The 26772-nt window shown below is 43.2% G+C and overlaps 1 protein-coding gene across 2 annotated transcripts in view; it reads right to left on the bottom strand.

The window, feature by feature from the left end:
- Nucleotides 1-13083, bottom strand: part of PDE7B (phosphodiesterase 7B) — a 296173-nt gene extending 283090 nt beyond the window's left edge. For both annotated transcript variants that reach the window (XM_074990509.1, XM_074990510.1), the window contains exon 1: nt 12745-13083. In XM_074990509.1, coding sequence (XP_074846610.1) covers nt 12745-12765 — 21 coding nt within the window. In that variant the 5' untranslated portion in view covers nt 12766-13083. The remainder of the gene's footprint in view (nt 1-12744) is intronic.
- Between the last annotated feature and the right edge of the window lie 13689 nt (nt 13084-26772).

The following is a 26772-nucleotide window of genomic DNA, read 5'->3' on the forward strand; positions in this document are numbered from 1 at the left end:
ATATTGCTATAGTGTAGACCTAGCCTTTATGTGTAATCCTCCAACGCGCTGGATTTTCTGTATCTTCCCATTAAAGAGTATAGATAAAAGATACAATTGAAGATAAACATCTCCTAGAACTGGAAGGGACCTCAGGAGGTCATCTAGTCCAGTCCTTTGCCCTCTTGGCAGGACGAAGCACCACCCCTGACATCTATTTGCCCCAATCCCTAGGTGATCTCCTCAAGGATTGAGCTCACAATGGTGGGTATAGCAGGCCAATCCTCAAGCCACTGAGCTATCCCACCCCACAATGTAATATAATGTAATGTAATGTAATATAATATGTAGATATGTAATGTAGATCTCTGAGATCGAATGCTATAGTCATAGTCTGTGAACGGTATTTTCCTTTAGGGTACAGAACATTTTTTGGCCTAAATAAGGTGACCATTTCCCTTTCATCTGTTAGCTTCGTAAAAGCATAAAATTGGTGCATCATTAGAGCTGTTAACATAAAAGGAAAGGAAAAGATCAGCTTCCTTAACCAAAAGTGCACACAATGATTTTGCAGAAGCTAGCATGTCTGCAGCGAGAATATGGAAAATCACAGCTTCACAGTAAATACCATATGAAATAACACATTCTGGTGACAAACCCTTTCTTTGCAGGGGGAGTAAAAGGAATGTTTAAACAGTGGGAGAAGATATAGGAGTGTGTCATAGATTCCGTGGAGCCATCTAGAAGCCAAATATTATAGCATTACTGATGAAGTTATGGAAAACACTGTATGCGATAGGTAGTGTTAAAATGTTAACAAACCTAAAATTTACTCAAGCTAGCGAGGAGGAAGCATGGCTGTTTCTTTGTAAAATAGGGTTGCCAACCCTTCAGGATTCTCATGGAGTCCCACAAATTGAAGAATAAGCTTTAATTAAAAATTGTCATCTGACGAAGTCTCCAGAAATACATCAAACCAAAGCTATCAAATACATCAAACCAAACCAAACTTTACCTATTGTAAAGTCAATATGCCAGATCCTGCACTGATGTAAACTGGCACAGCTCTATTAACCTCACTGGAAGCTGTGACACAGACATCCATTGGTGGTTCGCTATGAGTCACCAATTCTTGTCAGGACTCACCACACCTAACACACTGCTGTCCTATCTATATCTGAAAGGTGTCATATAAGGTATCATACACACACTGGTCCCAAAAATCATTGCATGGTGGATATATGGGTTGTGACAGAGTCATCAATGAGTGCTAGAACTGTGTTCCTTGAACGTATTTGGCAAGCAGAGCCTAAGCCACACCTGTGCCAGACAAGGGAACTTGGTTCCAACTGCTTGTATTCCTTTCTTATGGAAATTAGGCCCAAAGACAAAGAAAAGCACTTCACATGCAACGGAAGCCACCAAGAGAGACAACAAGGCAGGATGGCTACTGGATCCCCATAGGAGATGGAGAAGGCACCCCCAGGAAGCCTGCCTGCCTCTTCTAACAGAGTCAATGAGTACTGGGAGACAGAACAAGCAGAAAGCCATTTTGGTATTCATTGGAGGACTAATGGGGCCAGAGTTCTTAAAAAAATCACAAAAATCTGGAGCCTGCAGCCATGGGGGGTTGATGTCTCTAGAAACGATTTAGGTGAGAAACCTGCTGGCAAACATGATAACTGGCTCATATCAAGTGTAAGTCTTAGATGCATATTTTCACTTTGGTTTGTTTGAAATCTTTTCTATCTTTATTCCTTATATTTGGAATCAATTACTCCTATGTCCTTCTGTTAAATAAACTGGCTTACTGTTACTATAAACCAGTTCAGGAGAAGTGTCAGTAAACAAGTTAGTATTGGTACTGGAGGGGGAGGCACACCAGTTCAGTGGGGGGAGAAGTGACTTTTCTACATGGTCCCTCACACGACTCCACCCCATATCCCTTCCTGGGACCCCTCCCCCTCAGTGCTCTTCCCCTTCCCTACCCTTCCCATCCCACATTACCTGGAGGGAGTGGTGTTGGGACTACAACAGCAGCTGGAGGAGTTGCTGGCAGTTCTGCTCCTGTCCCCACTATCCCTACCAGCAGGGAATGGAGCAGACATCCCAGCCTTGCCCCCTGAGCAGCCATGGAACCTGGTGTATACACAGAGATAGAGGTCGGTGAGCAGACTGAGGGTGCAGCTAGGAATCTTGCTCCTTTTCAGCAAAGGGGGTGGAACAGCAAATGGGGAAAGGAACAGAACACTAGTTGCTCTTCCCACTGCTGTAGCGCTTGCTGCCTCGCCCCTCCAGGCCCTAGCCCTGCACACAGAGATGCAGCAGCTCAGTGGATAGGCTGGGGATGTCTGTCAGGGACCCGCTGGTACTCCATACCAGGTAAACATAACTCACTGGTACAGCATATCGGCTCAGCCTGGCTCACTTGCACCTCTGCAATTTAGTCCTCATTGAAATAACAATGTTTGTCAAACCCTTGTGGTATTAATGAGCTACAAACTTAATAACTTCTGTAGGTATTCAGTGAGAGGCCAAGGCACTGTAGGGAAACAGTTTTGGGAAAACTCAGGGCTGCAGGGTGTAGGTGTCACCCTGCAAAAAGTACCTCGATAATGGAAGCCAGCATGTGAATTGCATGCTTGTTAGCTTGTTGTTTATGTCAGGGCTGTGAGTCACAGCAGCCAAGCATTCAAGAAAATGTGCCCTGCAACTCTGGGTGTAACACAGCCTTTTTCTGGTGCAGGTTGAATCTGAAAGTATAACAAAGCCATACCCATTTATATCTTCAGAGAATCCGGACCAATGCGATTCTTAATGTTTAATTTTTTAAATGCTTCAGATCTCCTCATCAAAAACAGGCCAGCAATTCTAGGCTACGTCTACACGTGAAGCCTACATCGAAGTAGCCTATTTCGATGTGGCGACATCGAAATAGGCTATTTCGATGAATAACGTCTACACGTCCTCCAGGGCTGGCAATGTCGATGTTCAACATCGACGTTGCGCAGCACCACATCGAAATAGGCGCTGGGAGGGAACGTCTACACGCCACAGTAGCACACATCGAAATAAGGGTGCCAGGCACAGCTGCAGACAGGGTCACAGGGCGGACTCAACAGCAAGCCGCTCCCTTAAAGGGCCCCTCCCAGACACACTTGCACTAAACAGCACAAGATCCACAGAGCCGACAACGAGTTGCAGACCCTGTGCATGCAGCATGGATCCCCCGCTGCAGCAGCAGCAGCCAGAAGCCCTGGGCTAAAGGCTGCTGCACACGGTGACCATAGAGCCCCGCACGGGCTGGAGAGACAGCGTCTCTCAACCCCCCAGCTGATGGCTGCCATGGAGGACCCCACAATTTCGACGTTGCGGGACGCGGATCGTCTACACAGTCCCTACTTCGATGTTGAACGTCGAAGTAGGGCGCTATTCCTGTCCCCTCATGAGGTTAGCGACTTTGACGTCTCGCCACCTAACGTCGAAGTTAACTTCGAAATACCGCCCAGCGCGTGTAGCCGCGACGGGTGCTATTTCGAAGTTAGTGCCGCTACTTCGAAGTAGCGTGCACGTGTAGACACAGCCCTACAGTAACAAAGCAACTGTGCACAAGAGGGAAATATCTGGTAAAGAAATACATTTCTGTTGCATGTTTGCAAGCGGTTATTATGAATGGTTAGAAAAAAATCTTTTTTTTTTAAATGTCATGGCATCTTATAATTCAACAATAGAAAAGCCATTATGTCAGAGAACCCCTCCCTCTCTCAGTACACAACTACAGTATATTTTCATTTACTTTGTCTGATCCAGTTTTAAATGAACACTTTAAAAGACTTTGGGCTTATTTACACTACCATGGAAGATTGACCCCCTCATGGTTGATCTTCTGGGGTTCAATTTTGCACTTCTAGTCCAGACATGTGAAATTGAGCTCTCGGGGGGCAGCGGGGTCACAGTTGACCCCTGTACTCATCACGAGATGCAAGGAGTAAGGGAGTTTGAAGGAGGAACTCTCCCATTGACGTCCCCTGTATAGAGAGAAAAGTTAGCCAAGCGCAGATACGTTAATTTTAGCTATGCTATTGGAGTAGCTAAAATTGCATACCTGTGATTTACTTTCTGGGTCTAGGATAGATGTAACCTTCAGAGATAAAAAGGGGTGAAAGAAGAGATTTTAATCAGAGCTCTCCCCTCTATGGCTTGGTTAAATTAGGCACCCTCACCATAGCTCTCTCCCTTCTCTTTGGCTCATGCCTTGCAAGCGCTTTCATCTTACTCACACAGTGACTAAAACTGGCTGAGTGGAAATTTTAGTGGCTTTTCTAGAGCTATCTGATTATCATGTAATAAGATGTTGACGTTATAAGATTATTTAAATGTATGCTAGATGTCCTATTACCACTTGAACACTATTATTAATGGAAGCCCAGATATTAGAGCAATGAGTGAAAAAGAAATGCCCATGAATAAATAATACTGAATCAAGGCTTGACCTATGGTATGAAGCAGGATAAGGCACAATAATCTGTTTTCAAAACCTGTTATTTGCCGGTTATCACAAACCCCAGAGCACGCTGTGTGACTCACAGAACACAGGGCAGACATAGGTTCTCTCCAGCAGAGCCAGTGTTAGTTCATTGGGGTTCTAATTCAGAGATATTTTTGCTCCCTGCAATATTTAAGCAGCCACATTCTTACAATAAAAAGCAAATTAAGAAGCCCTCTTGAGCAGCTCAGGACCCCAACAATTGCTTAGTCCGCTTATGCTTAGCGCTGGCTGCACTCTACAAGGTGATGTTATGCTTCCCTTTCTCATCTCCCTACCAGTCTGGGCTGTAGAGTCCCCCATATCTCAGACCTGCCCCCATATGCGGTCATTCCAGTCTGTTCACTGTAACAGATTTAAACTGGAGTGCAAGAGTGACTTTCTAGTAAGGAGATTAAACTGAAATCAAAAGCCAGCCCATCAGATGCCGCCTACATTCTATGGTAGGGGCTGGGCTCTGAGATACAACGACCCCTGTGGCTGCTTCTTGAGATTCTGGTGGATCTTGTAGCTCTTCCTCTATGGAAAGTAGGAAAAGGAGTCTGTTCCCTGGGATCTGGCTCTGAAATGAAACCAGAAAGCCCTTGGCACGATTGGGAACAAGGTGCTTGGGCGGGTAGGGATCTCATCCCAATGTGCTTCCAACAGCATCACACAAACAACTTTCTGAGATCCCATCCCTCTTTCAGTGGGTTAAGCCCTCAGCGACTACTGAAGCTCTTACTATCTCTTCTTTGAACATTACCCCCACAACCGCTCAAATTTCAATAACCTCTGTACAGGTGGTGCATGCCAGGAGCTGTGGAATGAAGACAGTGACTAATATCAAGCTGGGTTCCTCTCTTTTATAAAAAGGAGATTCCTAGAGGTGGGACAGAGGGAACAATGGTGATGACATTGTGGTCCATTGTTGTCTCCAAATTGGCTTGCAGTCAAAGTCAAGCTCTCTTTATTACACTGTTATAAGAGTTCATTCAGCCAGTGGTGAGTGGCCTTATATTCCTTCCTTAGGAAGGCAATGGCTACCAACAACATCTCCCCCCTGAAACCTGGGCAGCGAGGGGAGGGAGGGGGAAGTCACACATTCAGCTCTGGGCAGTGGAGAGAAGTTGGACAGTTGTATAAGGATTAAGGGATGCCCCCATGGAGTCTGTGTGCTCTTTTAAAGTGTGTTTATGCTTCCATGAGGAGGAACTTTGTAGTCTTCAAAGACAGGTTTTGACGCATTGAGTTTCACTCGAGACTGTCTGCTTGGTCTCACCTAAGACAGCGGACAGACACCAGAGTGATGTTTAATTAATTAGTTAAGTCATTGTGGAGATCACGTGTCAAGAAACATTTGCAACTAATTTCAATCTGCTGACTAAACTGACAACAGCACCTTAGGAAAGAACGCAGGGAGAACAAGCTGCCAGTTTTTGCCAGATACACCAAACAGGAAATAGGCAATTCTCCTGTAAATAGAATGTGAATTGACTTATCTCTGTGCAAGCAACAGAGCCCCTGCCACCCAATGGTACCACTAATTTTTTTCCATCAGGGCACAGAATAAATTTTGTCATGTGCACCAAGACATGCATTGATGTGCACCACCAGTAGAAAGACATGCTGCCAGCTGCTGCTAACTATGGCTGCTCTGCTAATCGGCTGAGCAGCATTTGTATGTCTCCTGGGTGACTGCCCACCTGCACAGCTTACAGGGAACATTGCTGCCACTCCTTTAATTAGACTAGCTCACTCACTCTGTTTATCTGCCCAGGCAACCTGGTTGTCTAATCCAAGTAGGTGTCATTCTTCTGCAATCCTAGCTATTCAGAATGCCATATTGCTGCAGTGCTATGTACATCCCTGTTTCATACGGAAACAAGCTAAGCTCTGCCTCCTCACCAATCCTTACTCAGGCAAAACACCCACTGGGAAGAAGGATGGAATAAGACCTGGCTCAGAGCACTGACTTTGACAAGTTTATTATAATCAGTTCAAGACCACATAATACTGCATGACATGAAGAGATTATTCATCTCCCAAGAAAATATTCTATGCGCAAGAGATTTCTCGATCCCAGTGTTTAATGGCAGCAGATACACAGTACCTGAACTAACACAACCTAGATCATTTTTCACCCTGGTTTTTGAGGGCTGTCACTTTTGGTTTTTTACGCTGCCATTTTGCAGCAAGAGCTTGAATTCAGTGGAATTCACTTCCTTACAGCAGGTCTGTATTTGGTGCTGTGTGTTTGCAATGTCAGTACACTAGCTACGAGTCATTCAGGACGCAGAACAGCTGCTCGCTTGCAAACCTTGAACTCTGAACCCTGGCACTTCACCTACTGGATGATCCAGCCAGTTTCATGAAAGAGCTGGACAAAAATACAGGTGTGGGGAGTTTAATGTTTTTTGATTTGGGCTTTTGGGTGCTACTGGAATACCAATACTAAGGCAAAATAAAATTGAACAATGTTCCAAGCCATTTACAGCATAACACAAAAAGGTGCATCATAAACAAAACAGTTTGAAGGAAGCTGGTCTTATTTGTGGTTCAGATAGCATCACCAGTTCATACACATCATATAATAAAATAGTGCACTGTATCAGAAGCCAGGAAACCTGGATTTTGTTTTAATCTTCCACTGTGGAACCATGGGTAAAATATTCACTGCCAACCTATTAAGAATGGACTCTAGCTGTTGGTACCTCCATTTTTGGCTGTCACCTGTAGTTAGATACTTAGATACAAAGTATCTCAAACTAGGCACAGAAAAAACAAATGAGGCTATAAAAGTTTGAGGCCTTTTTTGAAAATTTGGGCCAAAGGCTCTCATTTCCCTCCCATGTATGACACAGGAATAGAATGCTTCCTCAACTTCATTAAATCTATGGCTCACAAGCGCTATGTCTCTGCTCACTATTATTAATATCACTTCCTACCTAAATTACCTATTTACTTATCTTTGAATCAGCCGAGTAAAGCCACCAAAGCTAAGAAGCAATTTTATAGACCGCTGAAGGGTTCTCGGGGTTGACAAGTCAGTAATATGCTGCTAGTCGTCAGGATGATTCTACACCAGACATCATCAAATAAAGTCATGTTATCTTTGTCACCTCTGAATTAAAGAGAGAAAACAAAAGCTTTAGCACTGGAAAGCTGAGCCGTGTTTCCTGTCACTGCCCTTTATGCATCTGAAGTCTTCTGGCATGTCTTACCGTGTTTTTGGTAGGATACAGACTGCCAGCTGTCCGGCTTTCAGCTGGAATGCCCACTCAGAGAGGGACCCCTGCAGCTTTGATCAGTGTTGCCGACTGGTCTGTTAAAAGTCCAGATGGTGTGGGGCTCACAGTCCCTATACATGGCTTTGCACAGCTCCCCAGAAGTGGCAACTTCTCTTTTAGCTCCTTGGTGGAGGGTCAACCACAAGGGCTCTGAACGTTGCCGGCTCCACAACTCCCGTTGGCTGGGAACTGCAGCCACTGAGAACTGCAGGGGTGGTGCTTGCGGGCAGAGAGTGCAGAGCTGCTTGGCCATACCTTCGCTTAGGACCTAAGGACATGTCACTGCTTGCAGAGAGTTGCCTGAGGTGAGTGCTGCCTGGAATCCACACACTGAAACCCTTCTCACACCCCAACCTCCTTCCTCTGATTCAAGCCCCTTCCTGCACCTAAGCTCTTTCCCAGAGACCACACCCCAAACTCCCTCCTGTGCCCCAACCCTCTACTCCAGCTCAGGACCTCTGGCTGCCTCCCTTTGGCCCTCACCCCCTCCCCACATCCCAATCCTCTTCCTCAGTCTGGTAAAAATGAGCAGGGGAGGGAGAACAATTGACTAAGGGAGGGTGGATGGAGTGAACCAGGATGGAACCTCAGAGAAAGGGCAGGGCAGGTGCGAGGTCTTGGAAAAGAGGGGAGGAAAGCGGTGGGGCAAAGGTGTTTGGGTTTGGGCAGTTAGAAAGCTGGCAATCCTAGGTAGGATTAGGCTCAGCTTGGTTACTATTCTATTCGCTGGCAGAGAGGGGGTTGAAGCTAGTTTGCTTGAGCAGAGGTTACCACAGTGGACCCCTCAGGGCCTTGTGGTGATTACTCCCCTCTACTGGAAAAGGAAAGGGGATAGCTCTGACAAAACAACATGTTTTAAAGCAGTGGTTCCCAAACTTTTCAGCATCATGCCCCCCTTTTAATTTTTGAGAAACTCTCATGCCCCTCCCACTTCTTCTTTACCATCATCCAATGCCCCTTTAACAAAAAAGTGAATTCATAATTTAAAAGAAACACAAAAACTTGATGTATATTATTATTTTAAATTAAAAATAAGCAAAAATATTTTTTCTTGGCCCCTTGTGGTTGCCAGGTGCAGCCCCAGCTGCCTGAGCCCCATGCCAGCCTCCAGAGCTGTCCACGCCAGCTGCCCACCTGCCTGAGACCTGCACTGCCAGAGCTGCCCACCCAAGCCCCACACCACCGGGACCAGCCGCCCACCCACCAACCACCCAACCCAGCCATAGGCCAGCCGCCCACCTGCCATCCCGAGCTGCCTGAGCCTCGTGCTGCTGGGGCCAGTTGCCCACCCAGCAGTCTGAGCCTCCCAGGTCCCACACTACTGGGGCCAGCCGCCCAAGCTCTGCTCTGCTGGGGCCAGTCGCCTAAGCCCCGAGTCCCACAAGCTGGCTGGCCACCCAAGCCCTGCAAGCTCTGGGAGCTGCCCACCAGAGCCCCTCCCCTGCCCTCTTACAAAGCCAGGCACCTCCAACCCCTCATCTAAACCTGTCCTTCTCCTCATTCCCCACTCCAACCCACAGTTTCTCATTTGTAGAAGGCAGCTAGTGCCATGCTGGCTGCCTACGTTTTATAGCGGCTGCACTGGGTCACCCACATAAAATGGCAGGGGCTGAGAGCTAGAAACAAAGGCTGGATCTTACTTCAGGTGGTGGGAATGATAGGGGGGCTAGGTGATCTCATGTGCCCCCCGGGATTTCTTCACACCCCCCCAGTTTGGGAAACCATGTTTTAGAGCAAAGCGAGTTAAGGATCCCAATTCCTGCATCTCATGCTGTGGCAATCATGTGGAGAGCTGCAGAAACATCCATAGAAACAACAAGGGAAGAAAGTGGAACCAAACTGTGGAGTGAATTGCTCAGAGGCCTGATTTACATGAGGCCCCTACCTAGTAACCCCAAGTAGCTCAGCATCAAGTCCTCTTTTTCCTCCAAGCACAATATCTATTGGCCAGGCACGCAGCCTGCTTACATGGCTACCTTATGGACCTTATCAGAGGGGTAGCCATGATAGTCTGTATCAACAAAAACAATGAGAAGTCCCATGGCATCTGATAGACTACCAGGTTTATTGGAGCATAAGCTTTTGTGGGCAAAGATCTGCTTTGTCAGATGCCACTTCTGACGAAGCGGGTCTTTGCCCATGAAAGCTTATGATCCAGTAAATCTGTTAGCCTATAAGGTGCCACAGGACTTCTCATTGTTCTTATGGACCTTATAAGCAGGCTTCAGGTTTTGACCCATTGAAAGTACTGATGTTGTTAGTATCTGTTCTACAATTCTAGCTGTATAGGAAATTATGAATCCAGAGAGAGTTTTCCCAGAGTTCAACTCAAAATGACAGGATAACTACTCAAATATAATGAAAAGATTAACTTTCACATTGTTTATTCTTACAGTATTTCTTAAACATTACTAGAAAAAGCTGGATGTGGGGGGAAGGGGAAAACACACACTGTTAAATGTTTCCATTATATTTCCATAACAGAACTGAAGACATTAGAAAGTCAGTCTGCTATAACAATTGAGCCAAAGCTCTGCTTAAGGGTAAATCAAGGGTTATGATTCACAAGGGCAGGGCACCTAAATTATGGAGGGGATAGAGGAGGAAGCTGCTGCCATTGTGCTGTATATTTTATATGCCAAGTTACAGGGTTCAAAATTTCATACTGTAACACTTCTATTTGGCACACTAAATCAAATATCAGTCCTGGTATACTCTGCCCCAACTCTACTGAATTCACTGCAGTTATCTCAGTGCTAAATGCCACCCCCCTTCTATGAATTTCGTAACAATTCACAGCCTTCCCTGCGACTTAAAACTTTCTGGAGCTCACTCCCTTCTTGGGACTCATTTGCTTTATACGTCATGCAGAAGTTTACCTTTGAGTCTTCATTTTCCCTCTGCTGCCATACTCAGAACGCTCGGAGGAAGCACCTTAACCAAATGAGGCCTGGATTGGCTAGGTTCCATGACAGACCATCCTCTGTTTGAGCGAAATGCACTTTACCTTCTTTGTCATTAGCCCTACCGTTCGCACAGTGCCACGGAATGCTGTAGTAATCAACACTTCTTCATAAGCTAAATTTAAGACCTTCAGGAAAAGGCTTATAAAATGAAGCAATGTATGCTGTTCATAAAATTATTACAAATGGGTGTGTTACATATGGCTTCCTGGAGACCCAGGGTTCTTCACTTTGATTAGAAAGTTGAGACTGTTCTATTTATTATAGAATTCTCAGACTCTCCCCTTTCACACACACTCTAAACCAATCAGTTTACTTCTGTGATACTCATTTTACACTTCACTAGCTTCCCTCTCCTCCAAAGCATTAGCCTGAAGAAATAGTACTTTGGCTTTTTGAAGGTAGCTGACATTTCCACGCAAAAATCATCTTTGGGGACTGCGGGGTGGGAGACTTAACACCTCATCTACCGACACTTGACTTTTGGTGGCTGGTTGAATGGAAAGAAGGATGTTTCAGCATCTCCAGAGAAACGTGGCATTAAGGAGTTTATTAATGACAGGCTTCTTTGTTCCTGCAGCCATCGGTGAAGATACAGCAAACGAAATGGAGGAGCTGCAGTTATGCATTTGCAATACACAAAGTCCTCGTTTTCCCACTAGGCACTGCAGAATAGCAATTGTCCATTCACAGCACATAACACATCCTCTGCATTTGAGAGCTAATATTTTTGCAGTTCTTAAACTGGTGCATGTGAGATTAGTACAGTAAATTTTTTTCTTCATCCTCTGAAGTGCACTACCTTAGCTACTAGTACTCTGCTGATATTTCTGTTCAGATGTCCTGATTATAAAAGATGTCATTTTTGTGAAATTAAGAAGTTGTTCTGTCAAACTGTGGACCTTTTGTATACACAGTAACATTGTCAAAGTGTTTCACAGGATCTTCCATTAGATAACTTGAGAAAACCTGAAGATTTGTACCAATAATCTGACAAAGAATATAGATTTACTCTTCATTTTAATTTAATTAGCAATAGAGACTGGCTGTTTGGACAGAATTTCACACACACACACACACACACACACACACACACACAAACGAGCTGCTTGGTTAAGTGACTCCTCCTCTTGCATGCTAGAATCACACTCCTGAAAACAATGTTAGTTTTATGTTAGCTGTTGCTCTCATTTCCTGCAGCACATACCGTTCACTGTAACGCTGCAACAGTCATTCAAGTTCAACCACATGCTGCCCAAAGATGAATTGAACCTATAAGTCATTAAATAGCGATCAGGTTGTGTTAGTTCAGTTCTTAATTAAATTTCCACTTCCCTAGCTTGCTGGCAACAGCTATCTGAAAACTGGTGATGACAGAACACAAGCAATTTCCTCTACCCCCATTTTTGCACAGAAGTTAAAGCAGAAGCTTCGTTTCCACTCGTGACTTAAATCCAATGCAACTAAAGCACCCTAAGCATCAGGGCTATGTACTCCCAAAGAATATATGCATCACTGATCAATGTATTTGTTTCCAAGCCCCCATACCTTTGCTCTAGTCTCAAACCAGCTCCAAAAACACCCTGAAGGAAAAGGACTGAGTCCTCCTTTTCTCTCCCTACATCCAACTAAAACGAACCAACTGCAAGGTCTTTGCTTATGCCATTGAAATGTAGAGGACTGAGGACAGTGGAGGACAAGCAATCTCACTTTCCTCAGCGGGGTCATAAAGTATCACAATGACTGAACCGCTCTTTAATTCTCTTTTACCCTGAAAGGGTTAAATCAACACAAGTTAAAATGTTCTTCTGACTTGAAGGAAAAAGGAGGAAATTCAAAAGCCGGTTGCTGTAGTAACAATCCTGAATTAAAAAAAAATACCCGTTTTCTCTAAATAAAAGTATTATTAATCTCCCTCCCCCACTTTGCAGTTTTAGTTCCTCCTTAAAAAAAATCATGCTGCCTCTTTTAGATTTGTTGTACATACCTCAACCATTAAACAAGACATTTAACCATAGTGGCAGTTCTGTGACCTTTGAATGCCGTGAAATCTCTAAGCGGTGCAGCTTGTTCATGAAGACTTGTACTGCAGAATCCAGCAACTGCATCCAGGATTAGGGATATAATTAAGTAACAACAGCAACTAGAGGTGGGGAATAAGAAGCCAGACAAACCCAAGACGCCAAAAGGAACAGCGACTCTCTACTAGAGAGTGCACTTTTCTCCCAGGCAAGTGCTGGAATAGAGCTGAGCTTGCTGCAGTCTGACTGACTGTGTTAGCAAGCAGAAGGCCGTGCACGGCTGGGAGGTGCTGTTGATTGCCACAAGCAAGGAAAAGCAGACCAATCCGCTTCAGCACTGTCAGCTCGCTGGAGTGGAGCCTTTTCTGTTTATGTTTCCTCATTTCAAGAGTGACGTCAAAGGGTTTAGTTTTTCCTCTGCATGTGCTATTAATTTTAAAGGACTACTATGGGAAGAATGTGGCAGTGATTTAGGCAGGCTACCCCACTTAAAAGTAACCAAAGCCAGACTTTATCACTCCTAGATCTCACTTGGAAATAATCTGCTGTCAGATGTACCAGAAAGATCCCAAATATCCAAGCAAAACAGGGAAAAAAGCAACACACATACATATATATTCACATGGCCTTAAATGAACTTAAGACGCTTCATAATGGAAGATGGTGCCTACCAGGGTCTCAGATGGAACACTGGGCCCAATTCTGCCTTCATGCTGGATTACATCAGGAGTGGCTTCACAGATGTCAATGGCATTGGATCAGCATAAAACTGGAGAGTGAGCAGAATCAGAATCATAAAGTATTGCTGCTCTCAACGACTGTCTGCTCTACCTGTAAATTAGACCCAGCCAGCTCTCTCAAAGGCGAGCTGCTGCACACCAACACATTGATTCACAGCCACATTAAACCACATTACAGCATGTCTTCAGAGCACTCATGACATAGCATCTTATTTTACTTCATAGCAACGGCCAATGTGATAAAGCAAAGGGCCGTGCTCAATCCCTGCTCCTTTCTGACTAGATAATTGATCAAAACGGGAGCGGTGCAGCTCAGGTAGAAGCCAAGGGCCGATAACAGGCATCAAGATCAATCAAAAGGGGCAACAGAGCATTAGAAACAGAGCCCATTAATAACAAAAATTTAGTCTTTTTCGTCTTTTTATTTTGGCTTATTTTTTCAAATCGGAAAGTTTGTTTTTCTGTGTTTGCTATTGTCCTATTAACCTACCCCCAGCCCCTGCACTGGCAGATTGCTTTTTGCATTAAGTTCTAAGGTAAATTTAGTGCTTATGCATAGCACTGGACTGATAACCCTGGAGAATGAAATCAGCAAATGATCCACAGAACAGGTATTGCAGGGATATTAGTAGCACAAGATTCTTCACAGCATCCCACTGACAGCCTTCAAGCTAGCTACTAATAGCACAGGAGTGCTCAGAGTCAAAATCAGGAGTCCCACTGCTCTAAGCACCACACGCAATCAGAAGTAGACCTGTGGTTCCTGACCTGCTGAAGTAAGAAGATAGTTCAGCCTCTAAAAGAATTTTTGTCTTGCTGCTAAAAACATTGGGTAAACTGTCCCTTGTGAGGGTTTGGATGGTTTTTTGGTGATCCAGATATTTTCAACTGGAAAGGACAAATGCCCAATACCATGTTACTGATAGTTCTTAACTAACTCCAGAAGGGTGTGTCTACACTTGCATCCCTCTTTCAAAAGAGGTATGCAAATGAGGGAATCAAAAATGCAAAAGAGCTTCTTTCAAAAGAAGAAAACCAGTGTAGATGCTGCTCTTTCAAAAGTTAACCCGTGTTTGAAAGAATCCTTCTTCCCTTTATTTACTTTCAAAAGAGCAGTGTTTACACAGGTTTTCTTCTTTTGAAAGAAGCTATTTTGAAATAATACGCAAATGAGATGCCCGATATGCAAACATGCACCTCATTTGCATTTTCTGTTTCCCTCATTTGCATACCTCTTTCAAAAGAGGAATGCAAGTGTAGACGCACCTGAAGTGGACCAAATATAGTGCAGTAATGTAGAAGTGGAAAACTCCATTGATTGGTAATAGTTCTGTGAACTATGTAGCTCCTCCATACAGCAGGTTGTTCTGTTCTCACGCTGGTTTAAAACAAGAGTGTCTTCACAAGGCACAATTGCTTAATTGTTCATTGCAGTTCAAGATTTAAGGCTACCACATTAGAAGGGAGAACATCACAGGAGCTGACCCAGTCTCTCAAGTGTAAAGTTAAAGTTACCAATTAAACACTGTCTTGTGGGTTTACTTTTAGTCAGGAGTTTTTCATAGGACACGTTACTCTTTCCTTGAGTGCATACTATTTTTAATTCTTTGCCAGGCTTGCTCTCATTAGGTGACTGAGACCATAACCTGGAATTCCTTTGGATAAGTCATAGAATCATAGAATACTAGGACTGAAAGGGACTTTGAGAGGTCGAGTCCAGCCCACTGCCCTCATGGCAGAACAAAGTACTGTTCAGACCATCCCTGACAGATGTTTATCTAACCTGTTCTTATGTATCTCCAGAGATGGAGATTGCACAACCTCCCTAGGCAATTTATTCCAGTATCTGACCACCCTGACAGTTAGGAACGTTCTCCTAATGTCCAACCTAAACCTCCCTTGCTGCTGTGTTTCACCTTGAGTCCCTATGGCTATGTCTACACTAGCCAAACACTTTGAAATGGCCATGCAAATGGTCATTTCGAAGTTTACTAATGAAGCGCTGAAATACATATTCAGCGCCTCAATAGCATGCAGGCAGCCGCGGCACTTCAAAGTTGACGCAGCTCATCCAGACAGGGCTCCTTTTTGAAAGGACCCCACCTACTTCGAAGTCCCTTTATTCATATGAGCAGATGGGAATAAAGAGACTTTGAAGAGGCCGGGGTCCTTTCGAAAAGGAGCCCTGTCTGGACGAGCCGCGTCAATTTTGAAGTGCCGCGGCTGCCCGCATGCTAATGAGGCGCTGAATATGTATTTCAGCTCTTCATTAGTAAACTTCGAAATGGCCATTTGCATGGCCATTTCGAAATTTGGGGCTAGTGTAGACATGGCCCATGAGTCTAGAACATGAATACTTTTATATTGCTTATTTTATGGGAATCGGTCCTGCTTTTCCCTTCTCTCTAGTAAAGCAAGCCTTGCTTAGAAAGCTCTTTATGGGCAATAGACTTTTGATGTCTTTTCTTTCATAGATTTTCATGTTGGGGAGCAACAGATGCTAAAAAAATAAAAAAATTGTGCAACAAGCTCCACCAGATGGCACAGTCTCCAACACCAGCAACCAATAGATGCCTTCTCTTAGCAACTCTGGGGCTTAATTCCCACACATGATAAACTTTTGAATCTGCTTTAATTTTCCTCCAACTTCAGAGCACTGATGTGTAGGATCTGTGTATTATCTCATTTCAGCACAGCCTGTTTAGGACCACTGGGGATCATCTTTCTTCTGAGCAGAGCCAGTTGGAGGAGGGAAGCCATTTTAGGGAACAGAAGTTCTGTGTGTCTTTTTAACAGAGCCAGCTGGAGAGGGCAAGGAGAGCAGATGAGCAAGAGGGTAAATCCTGATGAGTTGATGTGGACTGGGGAGGGAGATACTGCACAGAACATCAAGAAGGTACACCTAGGTGAGAGAAAATCCATGCACAACAATACATTGGGGTGATTGGAAGTGGGGGTGGGTATCACTTTGATCGTAGTCTGTCTGAGGTAAAATAGATTGTGAGGAACATACCTACTCCTGTTTGCAATTCATTTAGTCTTACCAGCACATCAGAATACACTAAGACCCACCCAATTACCACTCAATGAGCACAAAAGCCTGGATTAAACAAAATATTACAGCCCCCCCCCCACAAAAAAGCCAAACTGCTCTGTGCCACAGAAGAACAGAAATGCAGTAATGCCTCAGATCTCTGCAATGGCAGGGAATTGATTTGCTGACCCTTTGTCATGTGTGGGATTTACCATAGGCGCTAGAGAATTGATGCAAAGTGCATATCTCAAGTAGAGCCAATAGAGAGGAGCACAGAATTCACAGCATGAGGTAGCAGGGACAAAAATCAAACTGTCAGTCCACTTCTTTATCAGAGCACTGTAGTTTTACTTCAACTACAGGTTGAACCCATCTAGTCTGGCACCTTCTTGTCTGGCAACATCCATAATCCAGCAAGATTTTAATTAGGTAACGTGCTCGGCAATATTGACCTCCCGTGGTCTGGCAAATTCTCTCATCCAGCACCAGTCAGGTCCTGAGGGTGCTGGACTAGAGAGGTTCAACCTTACATTTGGGAGCATTGAAACACCTTGTAATTCAACTTTTTAAGTAAAGATGAACTTTCAAAGTCCCTTCTGAATTGACCATGCTGAAAGGGGATAAGAAGGAGGTGCCTTCTTGATGGTCTGGCAATTAATAAGCTTTAAAAATAGTACCCCACCTTTTAAGGGTGTCCCATAGTGCAATCTCTAAAGTGATATATAAAGACATGAGCCAACTTTCTTTTTTTTATTAGGGCTATGTCTACACTGGCCCCTCCTTTTTGAAAGAGGCATGCAAAAATGGCCAATCGGAAATTCAAATGAGGTGTTGATTTACATATTCAGTACCTCATTTGCATAATGGAGACCACTCCCCATTCCAGAAGTGCTGTTTTGGAAAGCCAAAACAGCCGTGTAGACAGGGTTCCTTCGAAAGGAAGCCCCACTTTTGAAAGCACCCCTCTTTCTGAAAAAAAAATTAGGAAGAAGTGTGCTTTCGAAAGTGGACCTTCCTTTCGTAGGAAACCTGTCTACATGGACGCTTTGGCTTTCAAAAACAGCACTTCTGGAACAGGAAGTGTCCATCATTATGCAAACAAAGCACTGAATATGCAAATCAGCTCATCTGCATTTTCGATTGGCAGGTTTTGCATGCCCCTTTTGAAAGGGAGGGGCCAGTGTAGACATAGCCTAGGAGGTGGCCTAAATTACATGGTGTACCATGTGATTGTTCTTTATCTCTGAAGGGATACACAAGATATAGATCCAGACCCTCAACTGGCGTAAACAGGTCTAGCATTACTGAACTGATTTCATTAACTCAGATTTCCAAACATTAAGGTGTCCATCCCAGGCTCAGTGCACTTTGGCAGTTATTACAACCACAATTCTTCCAAAGATAACAGAATAGCAATAAATTTCATTCCAGATTACAAACACCTATGCTGTGTCTACATTAGCGCCCCACCACTTTCAAAAGGGAGATGCTAATGAGACACTTGAGGATATGCTAATGAGGTGCTGCAATGAATATGCAGTGCCTCATGAGCATAATGGTGGCCACGGCACTTTGAAAGTGCCACTTTTGATCTCGCATGGCTTGTCTACATGGGGTCCTTTTTGAAAGAACCCCTCATACTTTGAAATCCCCTTATTCCTATTTGGTTGTAGGAATAAGGGGATTTCAACATGTGCAGGGTCCTTTTGAAAAGGACCACGTGTAGATGAGCCGCACGTGACCGAAAGCGGCACTTTTGAAGTGTCATGGCTGCCATTATGCTAATGAGGCACTGCATATTCATTGCAGTGCCTCATTAGCATATCCCAAAGTGTCTTATTAGCATCCCCCTTTTGAAAGGGGGGGGTCTAGTCTAGACATAGCCCTGGTACAGAATACTCCCCTGCTGTCATCTACCCTTGTCCCCAAGAAAGAGACCATTGGATTTAATCTAAAAAGAAAAAAAAACCTCACACAAAATACACACCAAAAGAAAAACATAAATGACAGAAACTCAGATTAAGGGAAATGGTTTAAAAAAAATAAGCCAAGATTAAAGATGTAGGAAAAAAGAAAACAGGAAAGAACAGAAACAAAGGAAAGTGGGAAAGGGATTGTTTTATTTGTTCTAAAGTCTGTCCTGCCTGACACTTGTCAGGGGGCTAGAATGCAAAATTTTTTTGAAGGAACCAGGCTGTGGAGTGACGTGGGGAAGAGGGAATTTGTCTTCTATGACATGGTAATATTATGTAAACAGTAATTTAATCTCTGCAGTTACATTTCAAACTCTCGATCTTTTAGATATTTAGATGGATTTTTTTTTAAATTGATCATTTGAATTGGGCCCCAGTCCTGCAATAGATTTCACTTGGATGGAGTCCGTTACAAAACTCGCATTAAATCCTTAAACCACTTGAGACAGAGATCTTCTTTCCACTGTGCACTGCAGTGGTCCCTGACTGGGGCCTCTAGGCACAGCCTTAACACAAATAGTACATTGTAATAATATGCAACATATGTCAAACGTCCCAATTTAAATGCTCAAGATTTTATTGCTAATCAATTTTCTTCAAACTTGATTCATTCCTTCAAACTCAACAAAAATCTACAAAACAAACCTTCAAGCTGTAGCTTCAGCAGTTGTAAGCAACCCACAGAGGTTGATATACCTCAGACAAATACTGTTCCTTTGATATTGCTCAAATGTCCAAACAAAATTAATGATTGGATGGAGACAGAACTGGGACATTTAAAATCAGGTGTTATTATTTTGACAAAATTATGAGTAACTGAAAGGGGTGGAAATGGGGGTGAATTTGTATGAAACTGGAACTCGAGCTTTTCGTCATCCACCTATAACAAATCACTCCTCACCTGTGGTATGTGAACATCCAAATTAAAAACTGGGTCTATTGTGAAAAGCACCCAGGTAAAAACAGCAACTCCTAACCCAGCAGATTTGCTTCCACTGGCTATGTCTACCCTGCATTCTGCTTTCAGAAGCAGAATGTAAATGAGTGAGATCGAAATTGCAAATAAGGCATGGATTTACACATCTTGTGCCTCATTTGCATATTATTGCACAGTACTGCTTTTAGAAGCAGCTTTTCCGGAAGCAAAAACAGCCATGTAGATGAGGTTCCTTTGAAAATAAACCCCGTTTTCGAAAGAACCCTTCTTCTGATTTTGTTTCAGGAAGAAGGGTTCTTTCAAAAATGCAGTTTGTTTTTGAAGGAACCCTGTCTACATAGCTGTTTTGGCTTCTGGAAAAGTCTTCCGTAAGTGAGATTGCATGAGAATATGCAAATGAGGTACGTAATATGTAAATACACACTCCATTTGCATTTTATCTTGCTCATTTGCATTCCACTTCTGACAGCAGAATGCAGTGTAGCCATAGCCTCTGTGCATTTAGAGCCACATTTCCAGTTTAGCAATGGCTCTTGTTAGCATTGCTGAGCCAATACACTGAGTAGCTAAACTGGATTCTGCATGGGCTCATATATCTTTAACAGTTTCTAGCTAAACATCAATTGCAGGGCAAACCTGACCCCAAGTTATCTTCCTGTAACCCCCTTTAAGACAACAAAACAAAACTTCCTTTAAGACAATAAAACAGGTGTCATTATGAGCATGATTTGGACCTGCTGAATCTTTCCCATTACTGCTCCATAAGGCAGAAAGAACACAGCTTGGCCTTCAGATCCTGGTAGTATGGGAGTAGCTATCAGAAGAGAGATATTTTTATTTGTGAACTTAACAAATTTGATGTAGAAGTTAATGAGTCACAATTATGGAACTCCATAATGCATTTTTAAAGACTTCCTTTTTCAAGCAGAGTGGCAGTTCTGTTGCTCATGAGGGAGTGTACATTGTAATTGGAGATGTTATTCAAAAGGGTTTTATATGGATTTTAAATACAATAAATAGCAAGTCAAGTCAGGTTAGCATTGCTAAAAATGTTATCCAGTGTAATGTCCAGAAAAGGCCACAACATTTCATAGCTCTAAAATATTAGTGTGAGATGGATTACTGAATTACCTCATGTACCCACATCTATGGAAGGCTTCCCCACTCTCTCCTAGATTCATTCACAGATACTAGAGCTCCATTCCAGTAGTAATAACACAGAATAGGAACAAGCATTCATAAATCACTTTTCATCTTCAAATCACTACATAAACATTAGTGAATTAATTCAGACAACGCTTATCTGAGGGACTGTAATCATGACAATACAGATGGAGTGTGAGTGAATCATGGCAAGACCAAGGTCAAAATTTTCAAGTGTCCACTAATTTTGGGTCTCTAACTTGAGACACATGCTAAGGCATGCTTTTCAGAGGTAATACACCCCCATTAACTTCAGCTGGAGTTATGAGTACTCTGTCTTTAAATCCAAGGCCTTTTGTGTTTCAAGTCCAGCAACCAAACCTAGTATGACCCAGGCTCCTGGAACTAGTAACAGGTTATATAACCCCTCGTCAAGACTAGCCTTAGCTGAAAGTGTCTAAATATTGTTACTGTTAAGGCAAGCAACATGATCCAGAGGGGACTCCCAATAAGATCTGCTGCTTCCATTTGGGCAAATCATTGAACATCTCTCTTTCTTATCTTTTCCCACTCTGGATTAGGGATAAGAATCCTGCCCAGCTCTGTAAAGCAATTTGATTTCCAGCTAGAAAGAATGTACACACATGCTTTTTTTTAAAGAATCCTCATTCGATGGCTGTTTTGTGGCCTCTATGGGATGAATTGGAGGGTGTGTATGTCAGTTTAATTCCAAAGAGGACAGAGCTGCAATATGAAAAAAGTCACAGTTGTCCCTAATCTCCACTCCTAAAGTCTAGGTTCATGGGTGTTCTGGGAATGGAGCCTGATTTCTGCTATCCCCCATGGCCAGGATGTAGCTATATTGGCAAAGTAGTCTGTATGGTTACTGACAGTCTCAAAAGAGCCAGCACATACGACAAAGTTTTTTTTTTTTTTTTTTTTTTTTTTTTTTTAAAAGCATCAGCTTTGAAAAGAATCACTTTTGCTTCATAAGCCTATTGCATGCAAAAATATTTAGGTGCTGCCTAAGACCGTCTTTTACTCCATACAAAGAACATTCAAGGCAAAAAGTTAAAGTTCTGCTCTTTAACCTACCTGCAAAATGATACAGTTTCATCCAGGTTGACTGATGGGGAGAATATTTCTGCTTAATTCTGGTCTGTTCTTTTCTTTGACTTGTCACTGGGGAACCAACTTTCCTGTAAAAATAAGAGTATTTTCAGAACAAGTTCTCAAGTTAAAAAACTTGTTTTTCAGACTTTCAAGAACATCTTTCCCCTTTTGTTTAAACACTTCCACTTGTTTCACAACCTTTGATATGTCTCCAAGTTCACACATCCCTAATTTGTACTAGTCATATTTTGTTTGCTCATTTTCAGTCAATGGATTCTTTTAACTGGCTCCTGGAGTTTTGGTCATTTTTAAAAAAATTTCCTCTGTGCCAGAAGAAAGTTGTAACAACAGAAGAACAAAGCAGACATGATCCTGCACAACAAACTTTGGAAAGGTCAACATATGTGTAATCATACAAGAAGGCAGATACACTGCAAAGAAAGAATTAACTTGATTGTTTAGTCAAGAGACTTCTTCAATAAGGAAAGGTAAGAAGCATAACAATGCATCAGCATTCTCCATCCAATAGCCTTCTTTTTCATGTCAGAGATCCAAAGCTGTACGATTCAAAAAATTGTTTTGCACAAGCCAACCCACAGGTAAATGCTTTGGAAAAATAACTGAGAAGTTGTATTGTACACAATACTATTTTAAGAGGTATGTGCCATTACTGGGTTGAGAAGAAAACCCTCTATAATTTTTTTTCCAGTTTCAACATAAATGAGCCTAAAATATTTTCCTCCCTTGTTTTTGTTCTTTCTTTTTTCAGTCTCTGTAATGGTTCTTTCTAATACAGTCTTATCAATTATTCATACATTCCAAAGCCATACGGGTATTGTGACCCTCCAGTCTGACCTCCTGTAGAACACAGGCCATAGAACTTCCCCAAAATCATTCCTAGAGCAGATCTGTTAGAAAATCATCTAATCTTGACTTTAAAATTGTCCGTGACTGAGAGTGACCCCAAAACCCTGATAAGTTGTTCCCACAGTTTATTACTTTCACAGTCCTGCCTGCTGCCAGGAGAGGTAAAGGGTCCAGTTCCCCTGGGGTCCAGAGATTCAAAGGGGCCTGGAGCTCCCAGCTGCCTCTACTTTCCCATCTGCTTCTCTTAGTCCTCAGTACTAGCAAGAGTACTGGGGTCAACAGCAGTGCTGTGACAGTTCGATTTAGCATGTCCCTATTAAACAACCAGCCTGTCTCTCTTCCCATAAGTGTAGATGTACCATCAGTATGTCACTGTAAGGCAGGTTTTCTAATTCTTTCATCATTCTTGTGGGTCTTCTCTGATCCCTCTTCAATTTACCAACATTCTTCTTGAATTTTTAACACCAGACATGGACACAGCATGCCAGCAGTTGTTCCACCCTTGCCAAACACAGTAGTAAAATGACATATCCTCTCTCCCTGAGGAAGTCTGCACTTAGAGCATTTACAGAGAGAAAGAATATGTTTTACAGCCTTAGCTGAAAGCTCTTGCACTAAACTTCAGAGGTCCCTGGTTTGGTTCCACCTGTTTGCATTATACTTCCACCAGGTCAGTAGGATTTGTGACTGAGAAAACAGATGTGAGGAATGTCATGGGCATGTGGGTGCTCTCATGAGGCATGAAAATGTCCTTTAGACCCCAACTCAGGCTCTGTATGAGAGAAGGCAAAGGAATTTGTCACATATGCGAAATATTTTTAATGATGGGTCTTGGAAGAAGTAGCAAGGAGGTGTGACCTCTCTCAGAAACACATGTGGAGGCAACAGCAGGAGCCATTCCCCATATGCCATGGCAAAGGGGCAGGCCAGGAAAAAAAAAAGGCTGGTGGTTGAGGAACAGCTGCTTCTTCCCTGCTTCTGGACTTGGATGTTTTGGAGCATTGTGACTTCTCAGAATACATGCTTGGGCTTCCAAGGAGCCCTGCCACTCCCAGTACTGAGAAACTGCCACCCTTACTGTTTGTTGTATAGCCCTGAAAGACTGAGGCTGACCCTCAGATGAAGGCACCTCTGAAGGGGAGAGCAGAAGGGAGTCCAGGGAACCAGACTATTGCCTGGCTGTGGTGTTGCTGAAAACATGGTCAGTGTGCTGTGGGTAGAGCCCCTGGGGTGGGGTAGAGTGGAGTTAGGTGCGCCCCCGACCCACTTCTAACGGATCGCAGCCTGTGTTTGTTCATGGCTCACCAGAGCCAGGACTACAGACTGTGTTTGATTGTTTGTCCCCCACCAGAGAGCATCCTAGAATGGGCTGCTGCTACCGCTCTGCCTGACTCTGGGCCAGAGACCTGAGTTTTTGCTGCCCTGCCCAATGGCAGGAACCCATGGACTACCACTAATTCCTCCCTTATTTGAGCTGAGAGTACTGTAGGAGACCAAATTATGAGGGGAGACAGTCTCCCTCAGAGATAGATATGGAGGGACAGCCACTCCAGTTTACAGCAACCATGTATGATCATGTGAACTCATGTATAAAGCTTTTAAAATATATAGAACGGATTTTGAAATCAGCTCTGAAATTGCACTCATACAAAATCAAATACACAAAGTGTACATTTTCATGCACAAATATTTCCATGTACATATCAGCTTGGCTCATACCCAACCTCCTTATTTGTGCAGAACTGCATGCCAGGATTACATGCACAGGTTTAAAAAGTGACAAAAATTACTTTCATATCAAAAGCTATAAATCTGTGGATTTGGACGTTTGGAATGTTTGATGCAGAACTGTTACAGTCAGTGGATAACTTTGGAAGAATGTTCTAAAAGCAAATAAAGTAACTTTGGTACAGTATTACCCAATACATTAGATGATGTAGCATTAGTGGGTTCAGCATTCAGCTTCATAGGCTAAGGGCTGATGTGCATCTTGGATCAATGTCTCCTGTTCCCACTGATGTAAGTTAGTTTTGCGTTTGACCCAGGTACATATCTACTCTCAGAGTGGCCCATTAACAATTTTGAGCAAACAAACAAAAAAGTAGTTAAGCAAATAAATGATCCCCATTATTTTAAACAGACCAACACTGATGCATTTATTCTTCAAAATAACAGAAATAATTAAAGCTGAGGCAGCCCTGAGCTCTACAACTCTTCAGGCCACGATCTTTTCCCCCACAACCCCAAATGCTTGCTGTGCAAGAGGCACACACATTTTATGCTGCATCTTACCATGCCTTGTCTCTTTCCTCCTCTCTGTGGGCTGAATCCACCCCTGGAAGGTACATGGCTGGAGCAGTTCCATGCTCAAAGCACAGACCAGTTGTCACCGGGGATTGTCTGAGGCTGGTGTATAAGGACGAGGACCCAATGGGTCCTTCTCCTTCTTGTTGACAAATGCAGATTAAAAAAATTAAATAAGCTTTTTTAAATCCCAAGATCATACCTAGAGCTTCATACCCTAGGCAGGCAGAGTGAACCATATCTGTAGTATTGATTGCCATGATTAAACTAAAATGAAAGTAATCATAGTGTAACATTAGGAACTGAAGTCGGATTACCTATAAAAGCCCAATAACTAGTAGTAAAAGTCAGTTACTAGTGATCTAAAAAACCAGTAGGCTTGTAACACCAACATTGCTTCGAGGCAAACAAAGCAAACTGAAATAATAGCCAAATGGAAAGCCAATGAGGAGGGGCAGCGAGCATAAATTCAGTGTATTTCGACACATATCTTTTACATAAGAACAGCCATACTGGGCCAGACCAAAGGTCCATCTAGCCCAGTATCCCATCATCTGACTGGCCAGTGTGAGGTGCCCCAGAGGGAGTGAACAGAACAGCTAATCATCAAGCGAGTCACAACTTTAAATCATTTTGATGTTTTCGACCTATAATCCTAAAGGCCTGGCTGTTCCACCACTCTTACTCGTAATCAGGTTAAATAGTGACAAAGAGATAGCCGTGTTAGTTTGTATTCTCTTTTGTTTTGATGTAATCACGTTAAATTTGACTCAGATTAAGGGCAAAAGCAAACATATGGCTTGTGGCAACAGATAGAAGGGGATAAGTGCCATGGTGCTCACAGATTAACTCAGCTGTACAATGAGGATCAACAGAGATTGGAAAAGCCATTCCCTTGTGAAAGTGGCAGTCAGCACTACTGTCTCACTGAGACAGAGAGAACACTTCCAGAGTTCTGCAGTGTATATGGGTTGACTAGGTATGGAACTTCTGAACTTGCTGCTGTCTGATCATTGGATGGTCAAATTGTCCACAGAATAATGGGGTGACCAAAAGTTATAGTCTTTTCCCTGACAGGAGGTCATAATACATTGTTTTACATTTTAAGTTATTATAATTAGAGAAGTAAAAGTGGAAGGCTCCATACCCCTGCATAACCAATTAGTCTCTGGAAGTTCAAGTCCAGAAGAGGGTAGAGTGGCTTTTTAAAACAATATTTGGTAATATGGCCAGCGAAAATTTAGATTAAAACTAAGGGTCTTTTTAAACCAACAATGACTAAAGCATTGATATTCTAAGCACTCAGCACACTAACTTGTCCTTATTCACAGGCTCTCTATTTACTCCGGATTTGGTTAGACTCACTTGTAAGTGCCAGATAAGTGTTTTGTGGGATGTAAAATAGGGCAATAACTCAGCTGTTGTTCTGGAAAAAGCAAAAATCACTGGCATTAAAGACAACAGGTATACATTTATCAGGTTGAAACTAAAATAGGAAACCAGCCTTCCATGCTGAAGTTTTATACCAAACACAGACCAAAGGTTCAAAGACATTTGGTTAGTTCTATTGTCATTTTTGCCCTCTGGAATCTGGGCCTAAAGACAGAAGTAGGACTAAAGGTAACTAAAAGTGGGTATAAGGTGACCACCTACCCTGTTTTCCTGGGACAGTCCCTTATTTACACTGTCTCTCAGGAGCCCCAGCTTTAAGAAAATGGGCAAATTGTCATGTATTTTGTGGGAATCCTGTTCCCTGGAACCCAGTGTCTTGAGGGGGCAGTCCCTGCTGCTAGGGAGCTCCTCCACTGGGTGGCTGCCCCATTCCCTGGCACCCCATGGAGGCAGCCCCCAATACAGGTGAATTCTGCCAGGGGGTGGCCTCT

The sequence above is a fragment of the Carettochelys insculpta genome, chromosome 3 (assembly GCF_033958435.1).
Source record: "Carettochelys insculpta isolate YL-2023 chromosome 3, ASM3395843v1, whole genome shotgun sequence".
Taxonomy (NCBI): domain Eukaryota; kingdom Metazoa; phylum Chordata; order Testudines; family Carettochelyidae; genus Carettochelys; species Carettochelys insculpta.